Source organism: Orcinus orca, chromosome 17, assembly GCF_937001465.1.
Source record: "Orcinus orca chromosome 17, mOrcOrc1.1, whole genome shotgun sequence".
NCBI classification, from domain to species: Eukaryota; Metazoa; Chordata; class Mammalia; order Artiodactyla; family Delphinidae; genus Orcinus; species Orcinus orca.
The window spans coordinates 52,727,067-52,753,042 of record NC_064575.1 but is presented as its reverse complement, the minus strand read 5'-3'; the positions used below and the strand labels follow the sequence as shown (position 1 = coordinate 52,753,042).

At 40.9% G+C, this 25,976-nt stretch overlaps 1 protein-coding gene across 5 annotated transcripts in view; it reads right to left on the bottom strand.

The window, feature by feature from the left end:
- The window catches only part of GRHL2 (grainyhead like transcription factor 2), a 166,517-nt gene that overhangs the window by 26,216 nt on the left and 114,325 nt on the right, over positions 1–25,976 (bottom strand). For all 5 annotated transcript variants that reach the window (XM_033438178.2, XM_033438182.2, XM_049700159.1 and 2 more), the window contains 4 exons: positions 16,372–16,530; positions 5,388–5,475; positions 4,756–4,895; positions 97–128 (listed from right to left, as the gene is read on the bottom strand). In XM_033438178.2, coding sequence (XP_033294069.1) covers positions 97–128; positions 4,756–4,895; positions 5,388–5,475; positions 16,372–16,530 — 419 coding nt within the window. The remainder of the gene's footprint in view (positions 1–96; positions 129–4,755; positions 4,896–5,387; positions 5,476–16,371; positions 16,531–25,976) is intronic.

Here is a 25,976-nt window from a genome sequence, read left to right as displayed (position 1 = left end):
TTCTCACCCCCTGCCCCATTACCCTGTGCTTGGAAACCCATTTCTACTGACATGAACTGACTTTGGGTGCTTGAGTGAAAAGACCGAGTGTCTTACCCTTCTCGTTCATCATCCGTGTTGTAATACACCTGTGGAACAAAACAACAGGCTTACTGTAGTTTGGACACAAGAAATGGAAATATATTACATGATGCATAGACTTTCCTAAGGCATTACACTGTCTCAAAAAAGACAAAAGACAAATCTGTTTAATGATGCTGCACATGTGTGTCTGAGGAAATACAAATTTAACCTCTTCACAGTCTCCCTAGGGTTAATTCTTAGATTTTAATGAACTAAAATTGGAAATCAGTTTACCTATAGCCCTAAGCCAAATCTTGCTTTTGACATTAAGGAAATATTTTAGCAAGATCTAAAAATCATTGTTTACGAAGGCCTTGGAGCAGGGCCTGTGAGTAACCAATCCTATCCAGTCCACAGGAGAGCTGACTCCAGACAGAGTGCTTTGGAGAAGAGAGCAGAACAGGAAGTCCCCACGGCAGTAACCCCAGGCCTCTGTTTTTTCCCCAAAGGGACCTGGGTTACCCTGGCATCCCGCGACCACAAAAATCTAGGAGTCAACTACCCTCAGGCCAGGAAAGGTCATTTAGCTCTAGGAGGTGTTCTGGCCAGAAGGAAAAGAGACTTCTTTTGGTGGCCAGCATGGCAGCAGGCAGAACCAGATTTAAAGACATTATGAAGCATCCTTATTTTATGCAACTCTGGAAATCCAGAGGGTATCCGCTATGTATGTTAAGTCCTCTTCATCCAATTATTTATGACAATTAATTGTGGGCCTTTTGTGAGCTTTAACTATGTGCTGCAGGACCATTTCCATTTGGGTGAAGGATGAAACTCAAGTTAGTATCCAACATTCACACATTAACTTCAAAGTCACCTCTGGTTCTAATCCATTTCTTCACTGTCCCTGCTGCAGCCACCTGGGAGAGAAACAGCTGTGTCTAGACTGACACTCTCCGTGGAAACTTTCTCAAAGGCTCGTGGCCGTTCCTGGGATGCTGCCAAACCCAAACTTAGTTATATAACAAAGCTGGTTACCGGGAACTCTTTGGGAATGAGTCATTCTAGACATTAGCTCGGATTTCCACAGGGAACTTTTTCCTCTTAAACTTTTTAACGTCTATGGTTGTATTGTATACTTTGTTTCTTCTTAAACAGAGAACAATGAAGGTAACACGTTTCCTCCCCAGACCCCACGTTTCAGTGTGGCATCAGAGCACTGACATGTGCTAGTAATGGGACTGTCTATTTAGATGCATATAGAGTGACCCACATAAGCAAGGGAGCCTGAGCCATGGCACTGGACACACAACTGGATTTGGAGGAAAAGTTCCTGATGTTGGCTTGTCTTTTGCTGGTTTCTTTAAACGTGGCATAATACATCCACCCTGCTGCACCACCCTGGTAGGGTTATGGACAGCTCTCTGCAAAGGTGACTGGTGACCCAAAGCTGGAAGCAGCCTTCTCTTAAGTGTCCTCCTGGCCTCCTGAGCAGCCTCTGCTGCACCGTCCCTGTCACCTCCTTGCACTGTCATTTCTCCTCCTCTCATGTAATGACCCACTGTTTCTTCTTGGTTGGCTGTAGGGCTTATTGCACGAATTTAATTCTTAGACAGTGTTTCTCAAACTTTAGAGTGCATAAAAACTATCTGGAGAACTTCTCGTAAATGCAAATTCCCAGAGTCCCCCTTCAGAGATTTTAATTTGAAAGGCCTGGAATGGAACTTGGGAACCTGCATTCTTACCAAGAATGCCTATACTTCCCTGGTGGCGCAGTGGCTGAGAGTCCGCCTGCCAATGCAGGGGATATGGGTTCGTGCCCCGGTCCGGGAAGATCCCACATGCCGCGGAGCAGCTGGGCCCGTGAGCCGTGGCCGCTGAGCCTGCGCGTCCGGAGCCTGTGCTCCACAACGGGAGAGGCCACAGCAGTGAGAGGCCCGCGTACCGCAAAAAAAAAAAAAAAAAAAAAAAAAAGAATGCCTCTGATCTGGGGGATGGAGGGTTTACAAGCCACAAGTGGGGAGACGGTTCTTGAGGTTGTGAGGGAGGAATGATGTCCTCCCTGTGTTCAGGTGGCTAGAGGAAGGCTCATACCCGCCAAGTACATGTTATCCAGTGGGATAATGCCTCTGCCTCCCACCGTTTCTCCCAAGCTCCCCTTGTCCCTTCTTTTTAAAGGCATTCCCGACAGAAGCCACAGTGCGTATCAGGACTTCAGTGCGAGGAGAGGGAGACTGACGATCTCCCCAGAGCCTGCACGTTGGGTTCATGCCCTCATATGAGGTTTTGATAACCGTCTGGTGAATGTATCAACCCACAAGTGAATCAGTGAGATAATGAGGGAGCAGGGGACATGTGGGCTGATAGTGAAAAGCCTGCTCCCCAGGCCACGTGACCAGAGCGGAGGTGCCTTCAGCGTGGCTCGGAGCGCTCACCGACCATGAAAGCTAAACAGCTCCTTGCCCCGCAGTTGTGCAGGGCTGCCGCGTGGCTGATTTTACCAGGCTCACGCCTGCAGTGGGTACCATGGCCCTTCCTCCCCTACCCGCCCCTGCTCCCTTATGGTAAAACTGGCCCAGCTTTTGATCTGCCACAACTAGCTCTCATTTTGCCTGTCAAAGTCAGCCAAGCCCTGTCCCATGCCCACTTCTCACGCCACGGCACTGCCCTCTTCCCTCCTGCCTCTGGACCCATCTCCCAAGGCTCGCAGCTTTTCTAAGAAAAGGCAGCCTTTAAAGTTCCAGCCAGCTACACAGTAGGCGCTCCTTTCCTTCGGCCAAGCAAGTTGATCAACCACAGGACGTTCACCCATTGTTCTAGAGCACAGAAGAGTGTGTTCCTTTGTTGCCTGAAGCCCAGGCAGGCTCCCTAACTGAGCGCCTTAACTCTGACTCCAAGGCCACAGGGGAAGCCGAAGGCTCTTCAAGAACAGCCCCAGACAGCGGGACTTAACTTCGCAACGCCCCAGGGGACGCTGACTGGGCTGCTTTGCAAATTGCTGCAACCAACCCACGGTAAAGGCTACACTTTCCTTCTGATTCAGCCACAGGCTAGGAGCCCAGCTCAGGACACGGAGGGAGCAAGTGAGGCCAGAGGACTGACAGTCACGAGCAGTCAGATTTGGTCACTTTTCCTCTTAGGATTCGTTTACAGCTTTGTGTATTTCAGAGAAATCTTGCCAAGAGAACAGGTCAGGCTGTCAGTTTTGACACCGGGCTGAAGCCAGAATCACACCAGTAAATAATAAGAGCAATTTAACTCAGTTTCCCCCTCTCTCCTGGAAGGTGTGGACACCTAGCTTCAAAAAATCCCATGTATTTACGAAGACTGTAAATACACAAATCACCATCATGTTCTTGGGAATTAAAAAATAATAAAAATAGGTGCTGGCCCTCATAGCTTAATAAATCATAATATCCTTCCTTTCTTCTTTGTGTCCTTTTCCTATCAAACAAGCAAGACAAGATGGGAATGCTACATTTTAGTGGAATGCACTCTAAGAAAAAACTATGGGTATTTTATTGCCATGTTGTGTCAAAAACAGCAACTTTTAAAAAAAGCCCTGGTTGTACAACTGCTTTGTCTCATACACAAAATATTCTCCAGAAAGAGAAAGTTAAGCTGATAATGATTTCTGCTCCTAGACTAAGGTCAATTCTAATGAGTGTGTGAACACTTAGAATGGAAGAAAAACTGGAATGTGTCATTATGCACCTGTTTCTCAACAGACCTTTCCTCAGAGGACTCTGAGTTTAAAAGAAAACTAATCAATACAAGCGTCACTAAACCCAACTGGTTTGGTGAAAGACAATTCTGGCTAACACTGGGGAAGTAATTACCTCACACAATTTTAATTCATAACATAAAAAATAATAATACTAAAGACATTACAAAAAGTCATCCATCTCCTAGCCCTACTCATCAAGTATTACAATTTGTCTTGTTCGAATTCAGGTATATATTTGGAATCACAGTATAGATACAAATGGCTATTGTACTTTTTTCCCCTCTGAACATTATCATAATGAGTTCCTATGTTGCTACATAGTTTTCATAAATATAATTTTAGTGGCTGCATAACATTTCATCAACTTGAGCTACCATAATGAGTTAATTTTTGGATCTTTATATAATATTATTTCTATAATTTCACTTATAGATATACCTAGAAGACAGGAACTTTTTTTAAAAGGCTTGTCTACAATCTCATTTTTCTCTTGGTGTGAAATTATTTACCTATTCAATGGAAACTGTTAATTTACTAAGGGAAAAATTGTTGATAGAGTTTTATTTAATCAAAGAATTTTTCCTCTTGGGCAACTTTCTAAAGTTATGGGTGCAGTTCAATTTCCCACCATTAGATGGAGCTTCATCGCATCAGGTGGATCCCACATGACAAAACTAACAAAACAAAACTTTTCTTACAGGTTATCAGCCTTCTTACTTTCTTCCTCTTTCATTGCTTTGTCAACACTTCGAGATTATCAGCTCACTCTCACCTTCCCCTTAGTAAGTTGGTTTCCTCTCCTGAGACATTCCTTTCTATAAAATTCCATTTTCTGTAGGGAAGAGCTGACTTTTTGTTCAATTCATGGGTTTTATTTTTAAGATCAACAGTGCCTGAAGTGATGCTGTCTTAAGGCTCTACCAGCCCAGTGAATGGATGGCAGGCAGATGTTAGCAGGGAGGCCATACCTGTCCTGTCCTCTGCAGGTTTGCAAAGTGAACATCGGGTATGAAGAGGACGGGCTGGGAGTGCAGATCAGGCATTGTCTTGAAGTAGGTGATGTCGCTCTTCTTCTGTAACGGTATCGCCGCCAACTTCCCATCAGAGGCTGGACACAATCACAAAACCCATAAGTGAGAAGGCTGTGAATGACTAAACTCTCACCTGTAAGATCTGATCTTAGCTAAAGTTCATGACTGTCTCCTATGAAGATTCCCAAACACCACAGATGTGAACACACTTTAAAAGCTTCCCCTCTCCCATCACCAAACCAGCAGAAAGAGAGTGGACTTGGCGTGAGCAGTCCTGAGGGGGAGCTCTGGTCCCCTCTTGCCCTCCTGTCCCTCTCTGTGCCCTAGATTCCTTGTCTGGAGAAGGAGGATGTTGGTCTCCTTGACATTAGAAAAATCCCTCCTAGTTCTAACATTGTGATCATGTGATTCTATTTACGTTTAACAGGGACAGTTCGCCCCTTCTCCACTGCTAGGGAAAAGCAAGCCATCCCTTGCATGTCCATATTTTACCCGCAACCCACTTCTTTTCACCCATTCCCCAGTGGACCTGGCCCAGACAAAGCCTACCCCTTCGCAGCCACACTCACAGTTGTTGCACTGGGTTTGGGAGGCCTGGCCTTTCCCCTTCTTCCTGTTCTGCTTCCTCTCTTCGTCTCGGATTTTTCTTTCTGCTCCCTGACAGGGAAAAACAAATGCAGACAATGCTAGGCATGTTACCAGAGCAACTGTCTGTACACAAGCCACAGGGATAAGAAACAAAACGTGGAGGTGAGCCAGGCAGCCCCGTTCCCATCCTCCGGCGAGGTCAGGCCTCCACTCTGAAGGCTGAGACTGCTCCTTAGTTTACAGTACCTTGTTGACCTCCAAGGGATCCCACTCTTCCCAGAGTTCCCCCTGTTCCCTATCACAGTGAAGCCAGTTAAGTAATTTTACTGATCATAATAAAATGTTGTAGGATGAAGCATCAGCTCGTTAACATCATTCCTGGTAATTCCTATAATTCCCTATAAAATTTTTCCTTTGCTCGTTGGTACGGAACTATAAAAAGTCATTACAGTAGAGGAAATGAGGGAGGGCATAAGTAAACTACAGAGGCTTTAAGATCATTTTGTACATACAAGTATGATTTGGGGTTTTGTCTTAATATGTTCATATGCTCTTAGAGATGGTACTCATTTGACCGAATAGAAGAGGCTGGTCTATTTGCTTCCTTTTTGCTCCTCTGTTCCTTGTATTTTGACTTTTTCATTGGCTTCTCTTGCCAAATCCATCTGACTTAACCAGTTGACCGTCACCTTATGTCTCTTGCCTTCTTGGCCGTCCATGATTCTCTGAATATCTTCTCTTTCTGGTCAGCTTTGCTAACTCGTTTCCCTCTTCTCACTCCCCAAATAGACATTCCAACACAGTTTCCTTTTCTTTTCTCTCTTTCCATTCTTACGACAGAAGAATTCATCTACACCCATATTTCCATGATGCTCTAGACAGGTGACATCCAGATATATACTCCCAGCCTAGACTCCTCCCCTAGATTTCAGATCTGCATTTACTGGTCCTGCCCTTTGTGGATTTAAGGGATAGTAAAGTAAGGACTGGCCAGCAACCTCTACCCCTAGAAACTGCCCCCAAGTTATCACACACTAAAGAGATAGATTTGAGAGTATACAACTTACTCTTTCTGTTAAACACACACACAAATTGATTAAAAAGCAAAGGACGAGGATACTTCCCTGGTGGCGTAGTGGTTAAGAATCCGCCTGCCAATGGAGGGGACACAGGTTCAAGCCCTGGTCAGGGAAGATCCCACATGCCGCGGAACAAATAAGCCCATGCGCCACAACTACTGAGCCTGCGCTCTAGAGCCCGCGAGCCACAACTACTGAGCCCGCGCGCCTACAGCTTCTGCTCCGCAACAAGAGAAGCCACCACAATGAGAAGCCCACACACCGCAATGAAGAGTAGCCCCCACTTGCCGCAACTAGAGAAAGCCCACGCGCAGCACTGAAGGCCCAATGCAGCCAAATATATAAATTTATTTTAAAAAGAGGCAAAGGACAAATTGGTGAAAATACTTGCAATAAAATATCATATAAAGTGTTAAATCATTAATATATAAATAATGATTCAAATGAAAAAAACAACTAACATACCAATAAAGAAATAGACAAGAGCCATGAAATAGGCAATTCACAGAAAAGGACACACAAATGGTTTGAATTAAAACATTGAAATATAGAGTTTGCTTATCAAATTGACTTTTTTAAAAAAAGTTGATTCCCAATTCTGGCCAAAGTAAGGCCATGACACAACAGGGATGTATGGTCAATCAAGGTATCCATCATGGCTTTAGAGCTAATTCTTGAAGAATGAGTGATTACAGCTAATCCTGATGGGGCACTGCCTCTGTAGCAGGTGAGTTCTAAGAGCTTTACACAGGTAAGATTTGGATAGTTATAATAGTTTAATCAGATATTTTAAATACGCATTTTTATGCCCCAAAACTTCTTACTACCAAAAGGGAGTAATTATTTCACAGTGCTTCAAGTTTTGAATTGTCACTGAGGTTTATAAACCATAGAAATTCATAGAAAGAAGGAGAAAAAAAATATAGAAATATTTCCTTTGCAAGTCTCTTCAACATATACTAAGGTTTTGTAGAGTTTTTTGTCTAGATAACGTATAATATTTTCAGAAAATAAAGTGTTAAATGCACAAACATGACTTTGTTCAAATGGGTGTGAAATAAAAGCAAAAGGCCCCTATTCATTTTTATTGTGTCCAAGTAAGACATTTTTCTCTGTATTTGAAAGACTGTACAATATGGTATTTAATGTAAGTAGAAATATGGAAATTCATCTATATAAACTACAACTCACCAAAGACACACTCCAAGGTTTGTCAAGCAATTTTATTTTTAAATTGGTGTTTTATTTTGTACAATTGCTATGAGAAAAAGGTCTGAAATTAATCTGTTTCAGGATTTATATATGTTCAATGTCAATTACTAGGAAATAAAATCACCTGCTCATTATTTTACAGGTATTCTTTGATATGCCAAATCCAAAGGATTAACATAAAACATAGAGTAGCTCTCCACAGAGCCTAGCCCTAGTACCACATCTACGTAAGAAATTCCTGCCCAGAAGGCTCAGATATCAGCACACCAAAACAATTCTGATAGTATCCAAACTTCGAGAGCCACAGTTCTCATATCTAAAATAAAGCTTTGACTTCACAATGACCCAGGGCAGCTTTGATACATTCAATTAACATAGAGAAAGCATCCTTGAACATGACCTTCCAAGAATTCCTTTCCTTCCTTTGATTATTTGTGACCCAAAGCTTCTAGAAAATAATCTTTTCACTCTCATTAAAGCACAAAAAAGTCTAGTTCTTCCAGAATAGTACATTTTCTGCAAACACCAAATTTATCATTTGAAAATAAATTCCCCAACTTATATGTTCACTATGGAGGGTTAAATTTGAAAAAAAAAATATGCCTGAGGATTTCCTGATTATATTGTGATCACTTTTGCCACCTTTTGATGGGGATGGCTATCTTTATTTTTTTATTTGGCACTTAAATTGTTTCTCTTAAATTTATTTTAAGAATGTGGACTTCAATAAAATGGATAACCTGGAAGAAATGGACAAATTCTTAGAAAGCACAACCTTCCGAGACTAAACCAGGAAGAAACAGAAAATATGAACAGACCAATCACAAGCACTGAAATTGAAACTGTGATTAAAAATCTTCCAACAAACAAAAGCCCAGGACCAGATGGCTTCACAGGTGAATTCTATTAAACATTTAGAGAAGAGCTAACACTTATCCTTCTCAAACTCTTCTAAAATATAGCAGAGGGAGGAACACTCCCAAACTCATTCTACGAGGCCACCATCACCCTGATACCAAAACCAGACAAAGATGTCACAAAGAAAGAAAACTACAGGCAAGTAACACTGATGAACATAGATGCAAAAATCCTCAACAAAATACTAGCAAACAGAATCCAACAACACATTAAAAGGATCATACACTATGATCAAGTGGGGTTTATTCCAGGAGTGCAAGGATTCTTCAAAATACACAAATCAATCAACGTGATACACCATATTAACAAATTGAAGGAGAAAAACCATATGATCATCTCAATAGATGCAGAGAAAGCTTTCAACAAAATCCAACACCCATTTATGATAAAAACCCTGCAGAAAGTAGGTATAGAGGGAACTTTCCTCAACATAATAAAGGCCATATATGACAAACCCACAGCCAACATCATCCTCAATGGTGAAAAACTGAAACCATTTCCACTAAGATCAGGAAAAAGACAAGGTTGCCCACTCTCACCACTCTTATTCAACACAGTTTTGGAAGTTTTAGCCACAGTAATCAGAGAAGAAAAAGAAATAAAAGGAATCCAAATTGGAAAAGAAGAAGTAAAGCTGTCACTGTTTGCAGATGACATGATACTATACATAGAGAATCCTAAAGATGCTACCAGAAAACTACTAGAGCTAATCAATGAATTTGGTAAAGTATCAGGATACAAAATTAATGCACAGAAATCTCTGGCATTCCTACACACTAATGATGAAAAATCTGAAAGTGAAATTAAGAAAACACTTCCATTTACCACTGCAACAAAAAGAATAAAATATCTAGGAATAAACCTACCTAAGGAGACAAAAGACCTGTATGCAGAAAATTATAAGACACTGATGAAAGAAATTAAAGATGATACAAATAGATGGAGAGATTTACCATGTTCTTGAATTGGAAGAATCAACATTGTGAAAATGACTCTACTACCCAAAGCAATCTACAGATTCAATGCAATCCCTATCAAACTACCAATGGCATTTTCCACAGAACTAGAACAAAAAATTTCACAATTTGTATGGAAACACAAAAGACCCCAAATAGCCAAAGCATTCTTGAGAAAGAAAAACGGAGCTGGAGGAATCAGGTTCCCTGACTTCAGACTATACTACAAAGCTACAGCAATCAAGACAGTATGGTACTGGCACAAAAACAGAAATATAGATCATTGGAACAGGATAGAAAGCCCAGAGATAAACCCACGCACATATGGTCACGTTATTTTTGAAAAAGGAGGCAAGAATATACAGTGGAGAAAAGACAGCCTCTTCAATAAGTGGTGCTGGGAAAAGTGGACAGCTACATGTAAAAGAATGAAATTAGAACACTCGCTAACACCATACACAAAAATAAACTCAAAATGGATTAAAGACTTAAATGTAAGGCCAGACACCATCAAACTCTTAGAGGAAAACACAGGGAGAACACTCTATGACATAAATCACAGCAAGATCCTTTTTGACCCACCTCCTAGAGAAATGGAAATAAAAACAAAAATAAACAAATGGGACCTAATGAAACTTAAAAGCTTTTGCACAGCAAAGAAAACCATAAACAAGATGAAAAGACAACCCTCAGAATGGGAGAAAATGTTTGCAAATGAAACAACTGACAAAGGATTAATCTCCAAAACAGACAAGCAACTCATGCAGCTCAACATCAAAAAAAAACAAACAACCTAATCCAAAAATGGGCAGAAGATCTAAATAGATATTTCTCCAAAGAAGATATACAGATTGCCAACAAACACATGAATGAATGCTCAACATCATTAATCATTAGAGAAATGCAAATCAAAACTACAATGAGATATCATCTCACACCGGTCAGAACAGTCATCATCAAAAAATCTACAAACAGTAAATACTGGAGAGGGTGTGGAGAAAAGGGAACCCTCTTGCACTGTCGGTGGGAATGTAAATTGATACAGCCACTATGGAGAACAGTACGGAGGTTCCTTAAAAAACTACAAATAGAACTACCATACGACACAGCAATCCCACTACTGGGCATATACCCTGAGAAAACCATAATTCAAAAAGAGTCATGTACCAAAATATTCACTGCAGCTCTATTTACAATAGCCAGGACATGGAAGCAACCTAAGTGTCCATCAACAGATGAATGGATAAAGAAGATGTGGCACATATATACAATGGAATATTACTCAGCCATAAAAAGGAACGAAACTGAGTTATTTGTAGTGAGGTGGATGGACCCAGAGAGTGTCATCCAGAGTGAAGTAAGTCAGAAAGAGAAAAACAAATACCGTATGCTAACACATATATATGGAATCTAAAAAAAAAAAAAAAAAGGTCAGAAGAACCTAGGGGCAAGACAGGAATAAAGATGCAGACCTACTAGAGAATGGACTTGAGGATACGGGGAGGGGAAAGGGTAAGCTGGGACGAAGTGAGAGAGTGGCATGGACATATATACACTACCAAGCGTAAGGTAGATAGCTAGTGGGAAGCAGCTGCATAGCACAGGGAGATCAGCTAGGTGGTTTGTGACCACCTAGAGGGGTGGGATAGGGAGGGTGGGAGGGAGGGAGATGCAAGAGGGAAGAGATATGGGAACATATGTATATGTATAACTGATTCACTTTGTTATAAAGCAGAAACTAACACACTATTGTAAAGCAATTATACTCCAATAAAGATGTTAAAAATAAATAAATAAATAAATAAATAAAATAAAAATAAGAGATAACTGAGGTGACCACCTAGAGGGGTGGGACAGGGAGGGTGGGAGGGAGACTCAAGAGGGAGGAGATATGGGGATGTATGTATATGTATAGCTGATTCACTTTGTTATAAAGCAGAAACTAACACACCACTGTAAAGCAATTATACTGCAATAAAGATGTTAAAAAAAAAAAAAGAATGTGGCCTTAAACTATTTAAGTTGGCTAAGAAGGTAGTTTGGAGGGATATCTTTAGCTTTTCATAATCTCCAACAGTCATTGTCTCCAAGATCATTCCAAACAAGAATTAATAAATAGAAAAAAATTCTTAAGGGAATGTGGCTTTATTCTCAAGTTTTGAACAATATATAGTCACTGTCTTCAGCAATATAATTCTTGTCTTTCAAAAGATAATGGAAGTAATTAAATATGGATATAAAGATGTAGACATAAGTATTGATATAGGTACAGCCATATAGCAGATCCTGAATTTTTAAGTTCATAAACATATGTATTTCAATAGAAGTATCATAATATCAAAAAAAGGTAGAGAAGGACTTTATCTTCATCTGCAATCTCACAGGTGCATTAATTAGAAATCAAGCTGGGGAACTATAAATAGTGCAGAATACCATATGTTTAAAACTCTAGACTGTGACTGGGAAATTTACAGTTTTAAACGGAATAGCTCTTAATTCTTTTGCTTTAGAGGATAATTCAAATTAATCATTTGCATTTACACACCCATTTGAAAAGTGCAAGAATTAAACTTTTTAATTTCCCAGGAGTGAGATTTTGCCTGGATTTTTAAATCAGAGCTACAAATATGATAACAAATTATAGCAAAAAAATTTTGTTTCTAGCTTATCAGAATAATTAATAGCAGTTAAGGTTAATACACGCTGCTTGTCCCATGAGATTTCTTCCTTATGAGTTTCCTAACACTCAACATTGGGAAACGTAAACCAAAAACTACCCACTAGAAACTCTTTACATCACTAGTTTCTTAAGAGTCCCTCTCATTCTAGGGCATAGGTGAACAACAATACAACTCTCTATGTATTCTGCATTTTTGCTTTGTTTTGATTTTTAGTATTTATGACCTCAACACTTGAAAAAAAATAATTATATGAGTATCCCTTAAGCCCTCTCTTTCCTACTTTCAATTCCAACTATGACATAAAGGTAAATGGATTGCCCAGGGCCTCCATTCAATCCTTCCCTCCCTTTCTCCTTGATCCTAATCTTTCTCGTCCCTTCCAAGAAGGAGATTCACTGAGGGGGATTCTACCATCTCCCTTGAAACTTCTGGAATAAAATAAGGAATTCAAATTGTATAAACGTTCTCCCACATGTAGTTTAAAAATTCCACGTTGTACGTCATTTGAAAATGCTTTCTTAATGTTTAATATGCTGAATTAAAGATATAAGGGGAAAAAAAAAAAAGAAAAAAAAAAAGATATAAGGAGTAGGAGTTTGGAATCAGATGTGGATTTGCATCCAGCTCCTCTGCTTTTTCACCGTGACTCTGGCGAGTTACTTGTGCTCGCTGGCAGGTTTCTCTTCTACACAACAACCGTGTCTTACTGACTTAACTGTGTCTCCTCTGTATTGTGGGGGCTGCCTAACTGTCCCCGAGAGAGCTGTGCTGCTCTGACGAGTAGCACTAACTGAAGTCATTATGACCTGAAAGGCTATCGAGATTTTAGAGACACTGCTATGCCACATGTCCCTAAACTCAGTGCAGTTCTAGTTAATGTGTTTCCTTCTCTTTTCTCATGACCATCTCTGCCTCTGTTCACAGAGGCCCACTTCTTCCTACTCTCTATCTCTGCTAAACTACAACTCGGAAATTTTAATGGCGTGGTGGATCTTTGATCTACATCTGACTGTAGCACCTTTAAGAGTGCTGGCAATTCTGAATTAGCCACTAACCTCTTTTTCCCCTTCCTCTCCTCTCCCCGGGACCTATCTGAACTCACCCTTTTACGTCCAGTTAACACCTATAAGCAGTTGCCAGCTTATTCTATTTTTCATATTCTCTCCCCACCCTACCCAATTTTTAAATAATTGTACTATGTCTACACTGTCAGAACATATCACATTGCCATTACTGTCTTTCCCATCATTTAGAATTAGATCCAAGGTAAGTATACACATAATGCTCACCATCAGTCCTTTTATCAATGTCTTTACAGTCATACTGGTGTCTAAAGCTTGTTCTTTAATAGATTCCTCAAGAAGAAATATTCCCTGGATTTTTTGATTGCTTGTTTGTTCGTTGGTGGTTTTATTTCTTTGTTTTATTTTGTTTTGCTTTTGCCTGTCATCTTTATAATTGAAAGTCAGCTTGGCTGGATATAAAATCCTTGGCTCACATTTTCTTTATTTGATTACTTTAAATATCATTGTCTTCTGACAGGGTGTTGCTGTTGAAAAGTTTGACGATAAAAGTTTCCTTACAGGGCTTCCCTGGTGGCGCAGTGGTTGAGAGTCCGCCTGCCTATGCAGGGGACACGGGTTTGTGCCCCGGTCCGGGAAGATCCCACATGCCGCGGAGCAGCTGGGCCCGTGAGCCATGGCTGCTGAGCCTGTGCGTCCGGAGCCTGTGCTCCGCAACGGGAGAGGCCACAACAGTGAGAGGCCCGCGTACCGCAAAAAAAAAAAAAAAAAAAAAAAGTTTCCTTATAAATGACTCCTTATCTACTATAAAATAGATGGCTAATAGGGACCTACTGTGTAGCACAGGGAACTCTGCTCAGTGCTCTGTAGTAGCCTATATGAGAGGAGAGTCTGGAAAAGAGTGGATATATGCATGTGTATGGCTGATTCACTTTGCTGTGCACCTGGAACTAACAACATTGTGAATCAACTATATACTCCAGTAAAAATTAGTTTAAAAAAATAAATGACTCATTGTCTATTTTATTTTTCTTAGATGCTCAAAGAATTTTTTTTTTAAAGACACCAATTGTACTTGAACATTTGTTATTTTTTTTTTTAATTTATTTGTTTATTTTTGGCTGTGTTGGGTCTTCGTTTCTGTGCGAGGGCTTTCTCTAGTTGTGGCAAGCGGGGGCCACTCTTCATCGCGGTGTGTGGGCCTCTCACTATCGCGGCCTCTCTTGTTGCGGAGTACAGGCTCCAGACGCGCAGGCTCAGTAGTTGTGGCTCACGGGCCCAGTTGCTCCACGGCATGTGGGATCTTCCCAGACCAGGGCTCAAACCCGTGTCCCCTGCATTAGCAGGCAGATTCTCAACCACTGCGCCACCAGGGAAGCCCTCAAAGAATATTTTTAAAGTCATCCTGGGTCAACTTTCCCAGATGCATGGTAGCCCATTTAAAAATGTATACTTTTCCTGATTTATCATTTTTAGCATTTCTTCTGTTCCATTGTTTTAGCTTTCTTCCTGAAAGATACATATTATACGTCTCTTGGATCGTCTTTACCTCTCTTCTTTATCTATTATTTTCTCTGAATTGTTTCTTCATTTCTTCTGATTTTTAAGATTTTGCTGTTTTCCAACTTTTATTTCTATTAAGGCATTCTCTTTTCTTATTCACTCTTGTGTTGCTTGTAGTGTAGTCTTTTCTTCTGAAATATTTTAATCTTTTACTTCTAAATTCTTTCCTGAATTCTACCATATCTCTTTTCAAATCATTCTGTTCTCCAAACACCTCATGTCTAAGTTTTTCAAACTGTGATTTATGCTGCTCTTTATAATTTCCATGATTTTGTTAATTTCAAAATTTTAAAATTATGTTAATTTTAAGCCCATTTTTGGAACATTAGGCTATAGGTTTCACCTGTTTTGTGGGCATGTCTTTCTGGCACGCATCCACTGTCCACAGGAAGTCAGTCTGATCTTAATTATTTTTTTCATGAGACTGTATGGGATTCAACTGTTTTTCTTTCTGCTGGTCATTTCTAAGTGAAATGAGAGAACTAGGATAATTCTTTTAGCTTCATGGCTCTCATGCTCCTGCTTCAGTTGTGTTCACAAAGTGATAAAAGAAAATAGTCCTGTATTTCCTGAGATCTGCCTACTCTGTATCTTTTCCCCTCTTCCTTTTCATTTGGAACTTCTCTTTCCTTTGAACCTTTGTTTTTGTTTTTGTTCAACTCAACTTGGATTCTACTCCCAGCAGCCTCTTCTCAGAGCAGGATTTTATCCTACCGGGAGCTTCAATTTATAACTTTCCAGAGTTTATAGAGCCCAGAACACTTCAATGTTCTGTCCCCTTGCACCCACCAGTAAATTGAAGTCTGTACAATCCATCCCCTCCCACCCTAGTTTCACATACTGTCCTCTGATGGCCCATTTCTCTCTCTGTTACCATGGGTCACTTTGGTAGGTTCCCTGTTCTTTGGTCATCAAGTGGGCCCACTACTTTCTCTCACAATGCCGACATCACACAGGTCTTGAAATTGTTGATGCTTGGTCCCATTCACATTTGGAATTTTGTAACGGTCTCTTGTCACATAATCATGGGATTTTAATCTTTGCCATTTTAATTGCTCTGTCTTTTATGAGAGGTTTCAAAAAGATTCAAAAACTACATCTTCTGCTGAAGCATGTTTGCTAATGAACTTATTTTAGAGGTGCCATTTCCATTCCAAAAGGCTCTAGCTGAGACCCCAATTAACCCATAAATTAATAGCGGTTACATCGATATGTTCTGGGACAGGATCTATATATCCACTAAAAACAATCTATTATTTCAGTTATCTAACTGAATCAGACTCATAGCACAGTGCAATGTCAATCAGTCATTAAATTAGTGGTAGAATGATTGACTGAAAAGAAAAAATACAGTTGATTGATGACTCCCTAGATATCTAATAGGAACTGAGAATGAAAGATTACCACTCCCACTGCGATTAGTAAGTGATTATTTTGACACCACTAGACAAGAGAAGGTGACAAGGGGGAAATGTCATTAAAGCAATATCTAATAACAAAAATACCTTTATGACAAACTGTCATCTTTACTCACTTTGTCGCAGAAGACCTTGATCTGGCAATAAGCTCTATGAATGGGTTTATTGCTACGATTATTATAACTGTATGTATCAATCTGAATCATCAAAGGAAGTCCTTTCACTCCTTTTTGGGAGGAGAAATCCGTACTCAGGCAATTCACAGTGATGAAAATCTGAGGGAGGAAGAAAGAAAGGAAAAAGTTCACAAGTCACCGTAAAAAAGATCTATTTAAAAAAAATGCATAAGCCTTAGACTTAAAGTCAAAATATTAAATAAACCTATAAGGACAACTGAAGAATATTTGGATATTCTCACATAAAAACTTATTAAACACATATAACATGATTATATAATTTATAGTTATAAATTTATAAAAATTTTTCTTTTAGACTTAATCTCAAAACAGACAATTTAAATTACTTCTCTTTAACTATATTAGCAAAGTCTTACTTATTTTTCAAACATGCATAAGTTAGCTGGGTAAAATGCTGTCTCCTCAATGTAGTAAAGCTGTCACTTCTAATAATTATATCAGTTTCTCTAATCTCTGACCTGTGAGATAAAAAAAAAAAAAAGCTACACAACACCTTCCTTTGCACCTTATTGCACTGAAACATAGTTATTTGTTTACACATCTGTCTTTCCTATTTGTATGAGAGTATGAGACTTGAGACAATTTCTTATTATTTTTGTATTACTGGTACTTAATGTAGTGCCTGGCAGAGAATAAGCATTGAATAAACATCTGATGAATGAGGTCAACGAGTTTATCTAGAAAGCCCACTAGATTGGGAGTCAAAAAGCCCCAGGTTTTAGTCCCAACTCTAATATTAAGCAGACTTCAGGCAAGTCACTTCTTGTCTTTGGTTTTCAATTTTCCCTTTAAATCATTTTTAAATCCCTCCCTGAAGAACAGAATATAAATACTAAGATACTTTCATGTTAGTGAAAAAGTAAAATCAGGGCTGGCAGAGGTAAGACACAGAACAGGAGGAAGGACAGGTAGTAAAGTCACTAGCATCCTCATCTTACATCATGAGATAGCAAGAAAGACAACAAAAATGACATGAATCCGAAAAAATGGAAACTCAAGCAAATAATTAAAGATTATAGCACTGCCCAACAGAACTAAAAATAATAATTTTATTACGAAATATTGGCAGGAATAGAAGGAGAAGCACAAACGACTAAATTTATCCTCCTTTTCTGTAGTGTGTAGATGTCAATATATACCATTTAAAGTTGATTTATCATGGACTAGGGATATGAGGACAGCACCTAGATTTATGTGGTAACTACATGAATAGTAAGAGGCAGGCTCTGGGAAAAAACAGGCATACTATAGTATATCCTTGATACTATTTCCATTTAATACCATGTGCATTACTTCTATTTAACAGAAGACTTTAAATTCACTGTTTTAAAACTGTACAGTTATTTATCCTGAAAACCATTTCATTGGATGTATTATCTGACTCTTGTTTTATTTCATCCCCTTGGAATTTTTATTCACCTTCAAACCCTTGACCTGAAGCCTTTCGTATCACATCAACACCCCAGAGAAGAACCCTGCAGAAAGCAAAGAGCCACTGCCATGAGCTGCATTTTAAAGGCCATTCAAATTTCTGACCTAATTCATTTTAAGTCCTATGCCTGTAGACCTTTGGTAATTTATACAGCCAGATCTCTCATTTTTAGTGCTATATCTATATAAAGATCATTTTAATCATTTAGTTTTTGAGCCCCTTACTTGGCCACGAGAAACACATTAGCAAGGTACCACATCAGTAGCAGTCAAGGCCAGATACAGGTTTCAGTGACACAATAACTATGGACACCATGCCACAGGATCTCACTTCTCCAGCTGCATCTGAAAATGAGTGCCTAAAGATGATCTAACGTCGAATACGGTCATTTTATTCATTCATTTCTTTTATTCATTCCTTCTATAAATATCAACACAAGTCCACAGTAGGTCAAACAATTAGAAACTGGGGATACAGAAGAAAGTAGATCCCAGCCTCGTGAAGCTGACAGTCCAAGGGGAAGGCCAATGAGTAATCCAGCAACGACCAACACAGGGTGGTCAGGGCTCCCCTGAGAGAGATGAGTACAGAGGCCATGAGAACACAGAACAGAGCACTGAACTTGGAGGACACAAGTGAAATACAAACCCCACAGAGACACTGGGGCTAAGACCAGGGATTCCATAAATATCTGTTTATTATTTAGGAATGGTAAAGACAAAGAGTAACTACAGACGCAAATGTCAAAAGATTTAGGAGAGCTGAGTGATGAAGACCGCTCAGAAAGAATACGCCATGTTTCTTATGCCTGTTTCTCCTACCGAACTTCCAGGGTAAAAGTCGACAGAAAATGCTGTCTACTGCTCCTGGAGATGCCCCAACTGCAGAGAACATTCATTCATGCCACAGATATTTTTAAGTATCTACCACGTCCCTGAGACTGTGCTAGTTACTAGCACAGATGCACCAGTTATGGTCCCTGCAGTCACAGAAGTTGGAGGCTAGATGGGAAAGGAAGACAACACGATGGTGCTCTAAAGATTACAATAGCTTCATTAAACCCCGATCATTAGGTCAAAAAATAAAAGCGTACTTTTCTGGGAACACTTGACTTCTTTTATTGTCATTATTGACAATGGGGTTATCTTGGCCAGAAGCTATACATAAATACAGCTTTATGTCAGCAAATCAAATGATCACTCTGGGATCAAATGACGTGGTTGTTCCTACCTAGGGCTACATATTTCATGTAGAAATCTTCCAACATGTTGGTGAGTGTAATCCACAGGGCCCTCAACCAGACTAGTTTTTTTTCCTCACCCTCATAAAGCCTGCCTAGTCCTGCAGAAGCCAGAAGAGAAAAGTGTTCTGTATTTCCTAAGCTAATAGGATTCATGGTTGGGCTTACTGATACATCCATACGTCACTCACAGTGAACATACACTCAGACAGGCAGGAAGCAATATTAATTGTGGCCTTGTCAGCTCCAAGTCTCAATTAAGAAAGCTTAGCTGATGGAACATGTATTTTTATAAGGGTCACTTGAGCAGGACAGATCCATTGAAATAACAGATGCTTACTGGCAATATCCTACAATACATACACGAAATCCTCCTTGGAGGAGCTGTTACGATCAGCCATCTAGTAGACAAGGTCTACACACTGGACTCTACCACTAGGAGACACTTAGACTTAGGTCCTCGTAATGGAGAAAGGCCCTTAGAAGAAGATCCAGTGGGCCTTCTTTGCTTCATGGCATCCTAATGCCATAAAAAGTAAACAACACGAGAATCCGCCTTCTCTGCTACACTGTGTTGCCAGCTCCCAGAGTTATCCTATAAGCAGGGATTTTATCCTATAAGCAGGGATTTTATCCTACAAGCAGGGATTTTATAATAGGGCTGGCACTGCTTTCTTCTTGCCTGGCTGTCCGACCCAATAGCAAAGCACAGTCTATGTGCCTGATGATATCAATCACAGTCTCGCTGTGCTGCACTTAAAACCTGAATGGTTGAACTTTAACTGCAATTGCGGGGGTTGGGAAGGCATGGAAGGACATTAACTAAAACCTCGGGTTGGGACTGATAAGCATTAATTTGTTTCATCTTGCAAACCCAACCATGTCTGAGCTCCATACCCAGCAGGCAAATGTGACAACACATTTCTTGGAAGTTTATCTACAAAGCACTGTTTGTAAATGTGTATTACAGAAACTTAGGGAAAAGGTATGCTTTCCCTCACCAATGTTCATCCAAATGTCAAGCACAGAAAGTTCTTTTTAACTTTAGTAGAAGCCCTAATTATGTAAAGAAATGCCATGAACAATTGGTCTGCCAACCAAGAGTTATGAATGTTATTTTCCTATAATTCTTACAGCACATAATTTATTTTTTAGAAAAATTTTAATTGAATCAGGTGTATCCAGGCAGATAATAGATACAATTTTAATTCTGTCATTGGTTCAAAGACTGATTCAGATAGAAAGAGCATTTGTATTCCAGAAATAGAGGCAGTCTCATGAAAACTGATGATTTTTAATAAAATCATTTTTTGACACGTGAATTGCAATTCCCATTTTGTAGTTCCTACACAAGAAAAGTGACTTTACCCAGGTTATAATACCTCTCAGTTGTGCATTATGTGTGTAGTAAGATTTATTAAAACGAACACAGTATTTGTCTTTCTCTTGCTAACACATATATATGGAATTTAAGAAAAAAAAAAGTCATGAAGAACCTAGGGGTAAGACAGGAATAAAGACACAGACCTACTGGAGAACAGACTTGAGGATATGGGGAGGGGGAAGGGTGAGCTGTGACAAAGCAAGAGAGAGGCATGGACATATATACACTACCAAACGTAAGGTAGATAGCTAGTGGGAAGCAGCCGCATAGCACAGGGAGATCAGCTCGGTGCTTTGTGACCACCTAGAGGGGTGGGATAGAGAGGGTGGGAGGCAGGGAGACACAGAGGGAAGAGATATGGGAACATATGTATATGTATAACTGATTCACTTTGTTATAAAGCAGAAACTAACACACCATTGTAAAGCAATTATACCCCAATAAAGATGTTAAAAAAAAACACACAAATACAGATTAATGGGCTTTAGAATTGCTGCATTAACTTGATTATTAACTCCCAAGAGTTTTTCTGAGAGCTTGCCATTAAAACAAATAGGCCAATCTTGATTTACAAAGCAGTTTGGGATTTAAAAAATCATAAGGTCCATGATTTGATGGAAATTGTTTATTTTCCTCTTTAAACAATTGTAATTTGTATTTTCAAGAAGATCCTCTGATTAGAGAACAAGAAAGCTACTTATTTCCTAAGGTTGAGACTCTTAAGAACTCATTTACAAGAAATTACACACACATTAGCCTCCAAATTACAGACATGGCATATAGCAAGAAATCAGCATTTTCACTGTAAAATGCAAACAATATATTAATACGTTAAGTGTGCTCTTGCCAGTTTCCATACTCTATTTTCTTTCTGGTTCTTAGAATTATTAAAGACCTTATAGATGGTTTTCTCACATTTCAGCATTTTTTCCCATTTATATGATTGCATTTGGTACAAATGCAAAGCTAAATTGAGACAGAAAGACAAACTAAAAGTAAATAATATTAACATATGAAATCTCAGTCTTGGGCAATTATTCATTTTCTCCATGCGTTAATTCATCAAATATTTATCAAATATCTTCTCTCTGTGCCTGGCATCATGCTACGAGGTGGGACACAGGAATACTGAGATTCCCTGCCCTCAGAGAGTTTGTGATCTTGTTGAGGATCTAAGAAACTCCTAGATTTCCTGACACCTCCATTATATAGATAGAGCTCCTTTAGGGAATGATTTAAAACCTGAGAATAGATTTCTTCCTTTTCTCCTACAGATACTGTGGGTGTGCACAGATACACTTTCGGCTTACTCACGTATTCTACCACATTTTCCATATTCCTTTAGTACTCAATATTCTCCATTGCCAGTATATGCCCAGCTTGTTCGCCGTTGCCAGTCTTTGCTACGTGCTGTGCCCTCTACCTCCAAGGCTGCCCCCAGGATCATCACTGCCCGCTCCTTCTTCTCGTTCAGGTTTCAGTCCAATGGCCACTCTTCAGCAATCCCCACCTTGGCCATCTAGAGCTGTCTTCGTCCTCCTTCTCCCACCTCTGCCCGTGACGAGTAGCACACGCCCTACCGTGCTGCTCTTTTCTGGTTGCCTCACAGGACTGAACGTTATTTCGATTTATCTTGTTTCTCTGTTTAGTGCTTAATTATCTGTCTGCTCCATGCGACTCTAAACACATAAGAGGAGGGCCCTTGTCTGCCTCAAGCCCACTCTACTCCCAGTGCCAGGCCCATGGGAGATACTCAACAAATATCTGTCCAACGAATTAAGAGAAAATTACTTTTCTACATACACATTTCCCTCTTTTTCCATGTTCTTGCTTTCATAAGCAAAACATCCTAAGAGTCAGGACTGCTCTGTGTAGCTGAAGTTGTCAAGATAATACAGCAGTTAGCTGCTCTGACCACGTTTATCCTCAAAAAAATGTTATCTAACTGTATATCAACAAACACAAGCCAAGCACCAATTATATAATCAGTATGAATGTATGTATGTACATATGCATGTATGTATTGATACATGTATAGATGCTACTGAAGATGCTACATACAGATGCTACAGGAGATATAGAAATCTATGGTAGGGCCCTGCCGTCAAGGAAGAGGGGAGATATAACATCTCTCAATACACTGGTGGGGTGTATAGAAGTAGGAACTAAGTTGAATATCTCAGGCTGTACGTACTGTAAGAACTTGAAAAAAAGGAGAGAGCTCAACAAGGGAAGATTTCCTATAGGTGTCCTGAGCTAGAAAAATGAGAGATGGAGGAGAAGAAAGTGCATCCTGGCTCTCAAAAGAGGGAAGAGACCAGCCTAGTGGGAGGCTCAGAGGGGGCCTGAAAAAAGGCCGTTGGGGAGAGACGAGGCCAACCAAGATGCTTGCATCACCGTGATCAGGTCAGGAACACTTGATGAGGTCAAGGGTGTATCACTGAGGCCAAGGGCAGATAGAACTGTGGCCCCAGTATCCAACATCCAAGTTACCAAGAGGACAGAGTGAGCACTAAGAAAAGACCACCAGGATCAGAAGTAGAGGGTCTGCGCCCCTTCTGGAGGCCAGACTCCTGGAGGGAAGGACAGGAAGCTAGACTGCTGGGGCGAGGGAGCCAGGCCACCAAGATGGAGAGGGAGAACCTCGGCTGGGGAGTCTGGCAGAGGCAGGAGGCTGGGCAGGAACACGGGCAGCAGGGCCATGCACAGGTGTTCTTCCAGGATGGACAAGGTGTTCACACAGCACGAGAGGATGAACGTAAGGCTACGGAAGGAGGCTCTGTGGGAGCTAAGAGCCCCGGAAGCAGGGATTAAATGGGATCGACTCACAGGAGAAGTTTTGTAAGAGGAAAGAGCGTTCTGTGAAGCTGGAGGGCGAAATGAGAGAAAGCACAGCAAGAAAAAAAAAGGTACAGGAGACTCAAAATTATGTCCCTGGTGCAAATCCTGACACTATGGCCTTGGACTAATGGCACCTTTCTGGGCCTCGTTTGCCTCATCTTTTAAATAGGTATAACAATCCCTAGCTTGCTACTGTGACACTTTAAAATGAGATCACGTTTTTTGTTTTGTTTTTTTGGGTTTTTTTGCGGTACGCGGGCCTCTCACTGTCGTGGCCTCTCCCGTTGCGGAGCACAGGCTCCGGACGCGCAGGCTCAGCAGCCATGGCTCACGGGCCCAGCCGCTCCACAGCAATGTGGGATCTTCCCGGACCGGGGCACGAACCCATGTCGCCTGCATCGGCAGGCGGACTCCCAACCACTGCGCCACCAGGGAAGCCCCTGAGATCACGTTTTTAAACTGTAAAGTGCTACGAAAATCTATGGCAGCTTCCTGTGCCCACCATGATCTCCATCTTCTCAGATGCCCGGTCACCCAGCCAGCCCTACTCTCTGACTCCAAGCTCCTCCTCAGCCCCACGGCACAGTCCACAAAGCCCCACACATATTACCTCCCCAACTGTGCCACGAGGCTCGCCTCCTCAGCGTCCCCCTGGCCCCCAGTTCAAGCTCTCCTTCCTACCAGACTACTCTAAGAGCTTCCTGTCCGGACTCTCTCTCAAGGCATTTTGTGATGTTCTCCCCAGATGATTCCAAAGTAGATTAGTTATATTCACAGAACTCGAATAGTGAGATAGCTTATGAAGGTGAACTGATTTTTAAAACATAAAATCTATCTGTGTGGGACACTTTCAAGGGGGAGAGTCACACGCTTTGGTGGGGAGAGAACAAGGCGAACTCTCTCGGGCAGAACCTTCATTGCTCTGCCAATGGCCAGTCTCTGCCACTCAGCTCTGTCACCTGAACAGGTCTTGTGAAACAGCACCTCAGGACAAGGAAAAATTTGGACATTGTGTAACAATGGGTTGGCCTGTTTCATAAATAATGAGCTCTCAGCGGGAGGAAGAATTTACGCAGAGACTGAAAGAGACACTCACTCAAATTTCTGATCATTTGTTATTATTTTAAACCTTTTTCTGTTCATGTTTAATACTTAAAACTTGTTTTGAGCTCGTAATATCTGCATCTAGCACAAGGTTCAAAAGGGCAAACATGGAAACCACACCCCCTCCCCCGCCAGCATTGTTCCCCAACCAACAGCTTCTTGAGTATCCTTCACACTTTCTTGTGCATCCTTCTAGAAACAAGCTATGCAAATTCATATCCTTTTCTTTTCTATACAAATGGTAGCACAGTAAACACACAGTTCTGCAGCCTGCTTTTTCCACTTGACAAGATATTTTGAAGACAGCTTTTTCTTTTTCTTTTTTAAAAGAACCATGATTATGGAATAACCATGTCTTTACCATGAGGCTGTTTCTAGTCTTTTCATCTTGTAAACGATGCTGCAATGCATGCTTTCAACATGAGCACATATAAATCACTGGCTGTAAGTAAAGGCCATGTCACCGACTATTTTGAATCTGACTTAGGACTTCACTATTCTACCGAGATTGCTTTCTTCCGGGTCAGCCTTCTCAGTAGCATCCTTGTAAGCAGGGGTATGCAACCAGGAGGCCCTGTTACAACATGTTAAGACTCTGCCCCCTTGGCGTTTCCAATGCAGTAGGTCTGAGGTCGGAGGTCCTAGCATCTGCGTTTCTAACAATTTCCCAAGTTGCTGCTGCTGCTGTTTGTGGAGGCTCAGGCTGTGAGAAACCACTGCCTACAACACCCATTTCACTGGCCACTTCCTCCTCTCCCCATCCTTCTGTCCTCTCCTTCCCGACCACCCTTTCCTTCTCTGGTTCCTCTTCCCCTACCTCCCCTAAATGGGTGGGTCTAAAGTTCCCACCTTGACCCTCTTTCGCCCACCCTCCAATTCTCTCCGTGGCATCTCACCCCTTCTCCTGGCGTCTCTCCTCCCCTCCTTACAGCCCACTCGAAATTCTCTCCTGAGCTCCACCACTCCCAGCTCTTCTTCTGCGGCCAGTCTCTGCACCTTTGAGCGCCCCGTCCTTCCACCTGGCTCCCCTTTCCAACCCACACTCGTCTAAATTCCACCCGACCCTTAAGACACAACTCCCTCCCGTGCCACACCCTCCCTCGAGCCTTCCCTGATCCCACAGAATGGCACCCTCTCTACGTGCTGAAGTCTTTAGTAGAGAAAAGAGTGTGTGTGTGTGTGTGAGTGTGTGTGTGTGTGTGTGTGTGTGTGTGTGTGTGTGTGTGTGAGAGAGAGAGGGAGAGAGAGAGGGAGAGAGAGAGAGAGAGAGAGAGAGGGAGAGAGAGGGAGAGAAGAGAAAGCAAATCTGGCAAAAGACTGACAATGAGTCAATCTAGGTGAAGGGTATGTGGTAAGAACTGTATTATTCTTTCAACTTTTCATTTGCAATTTTTTACACAACAAATTGGGAAAATTTTTTTAAATAGAAAACTTAATAGAAATGTTTTATAAAAATAAAAACAAATTAAAAAATGAACTTATTTACAAAATCGAAATAGACTCACAGACATGAAAAACAAACT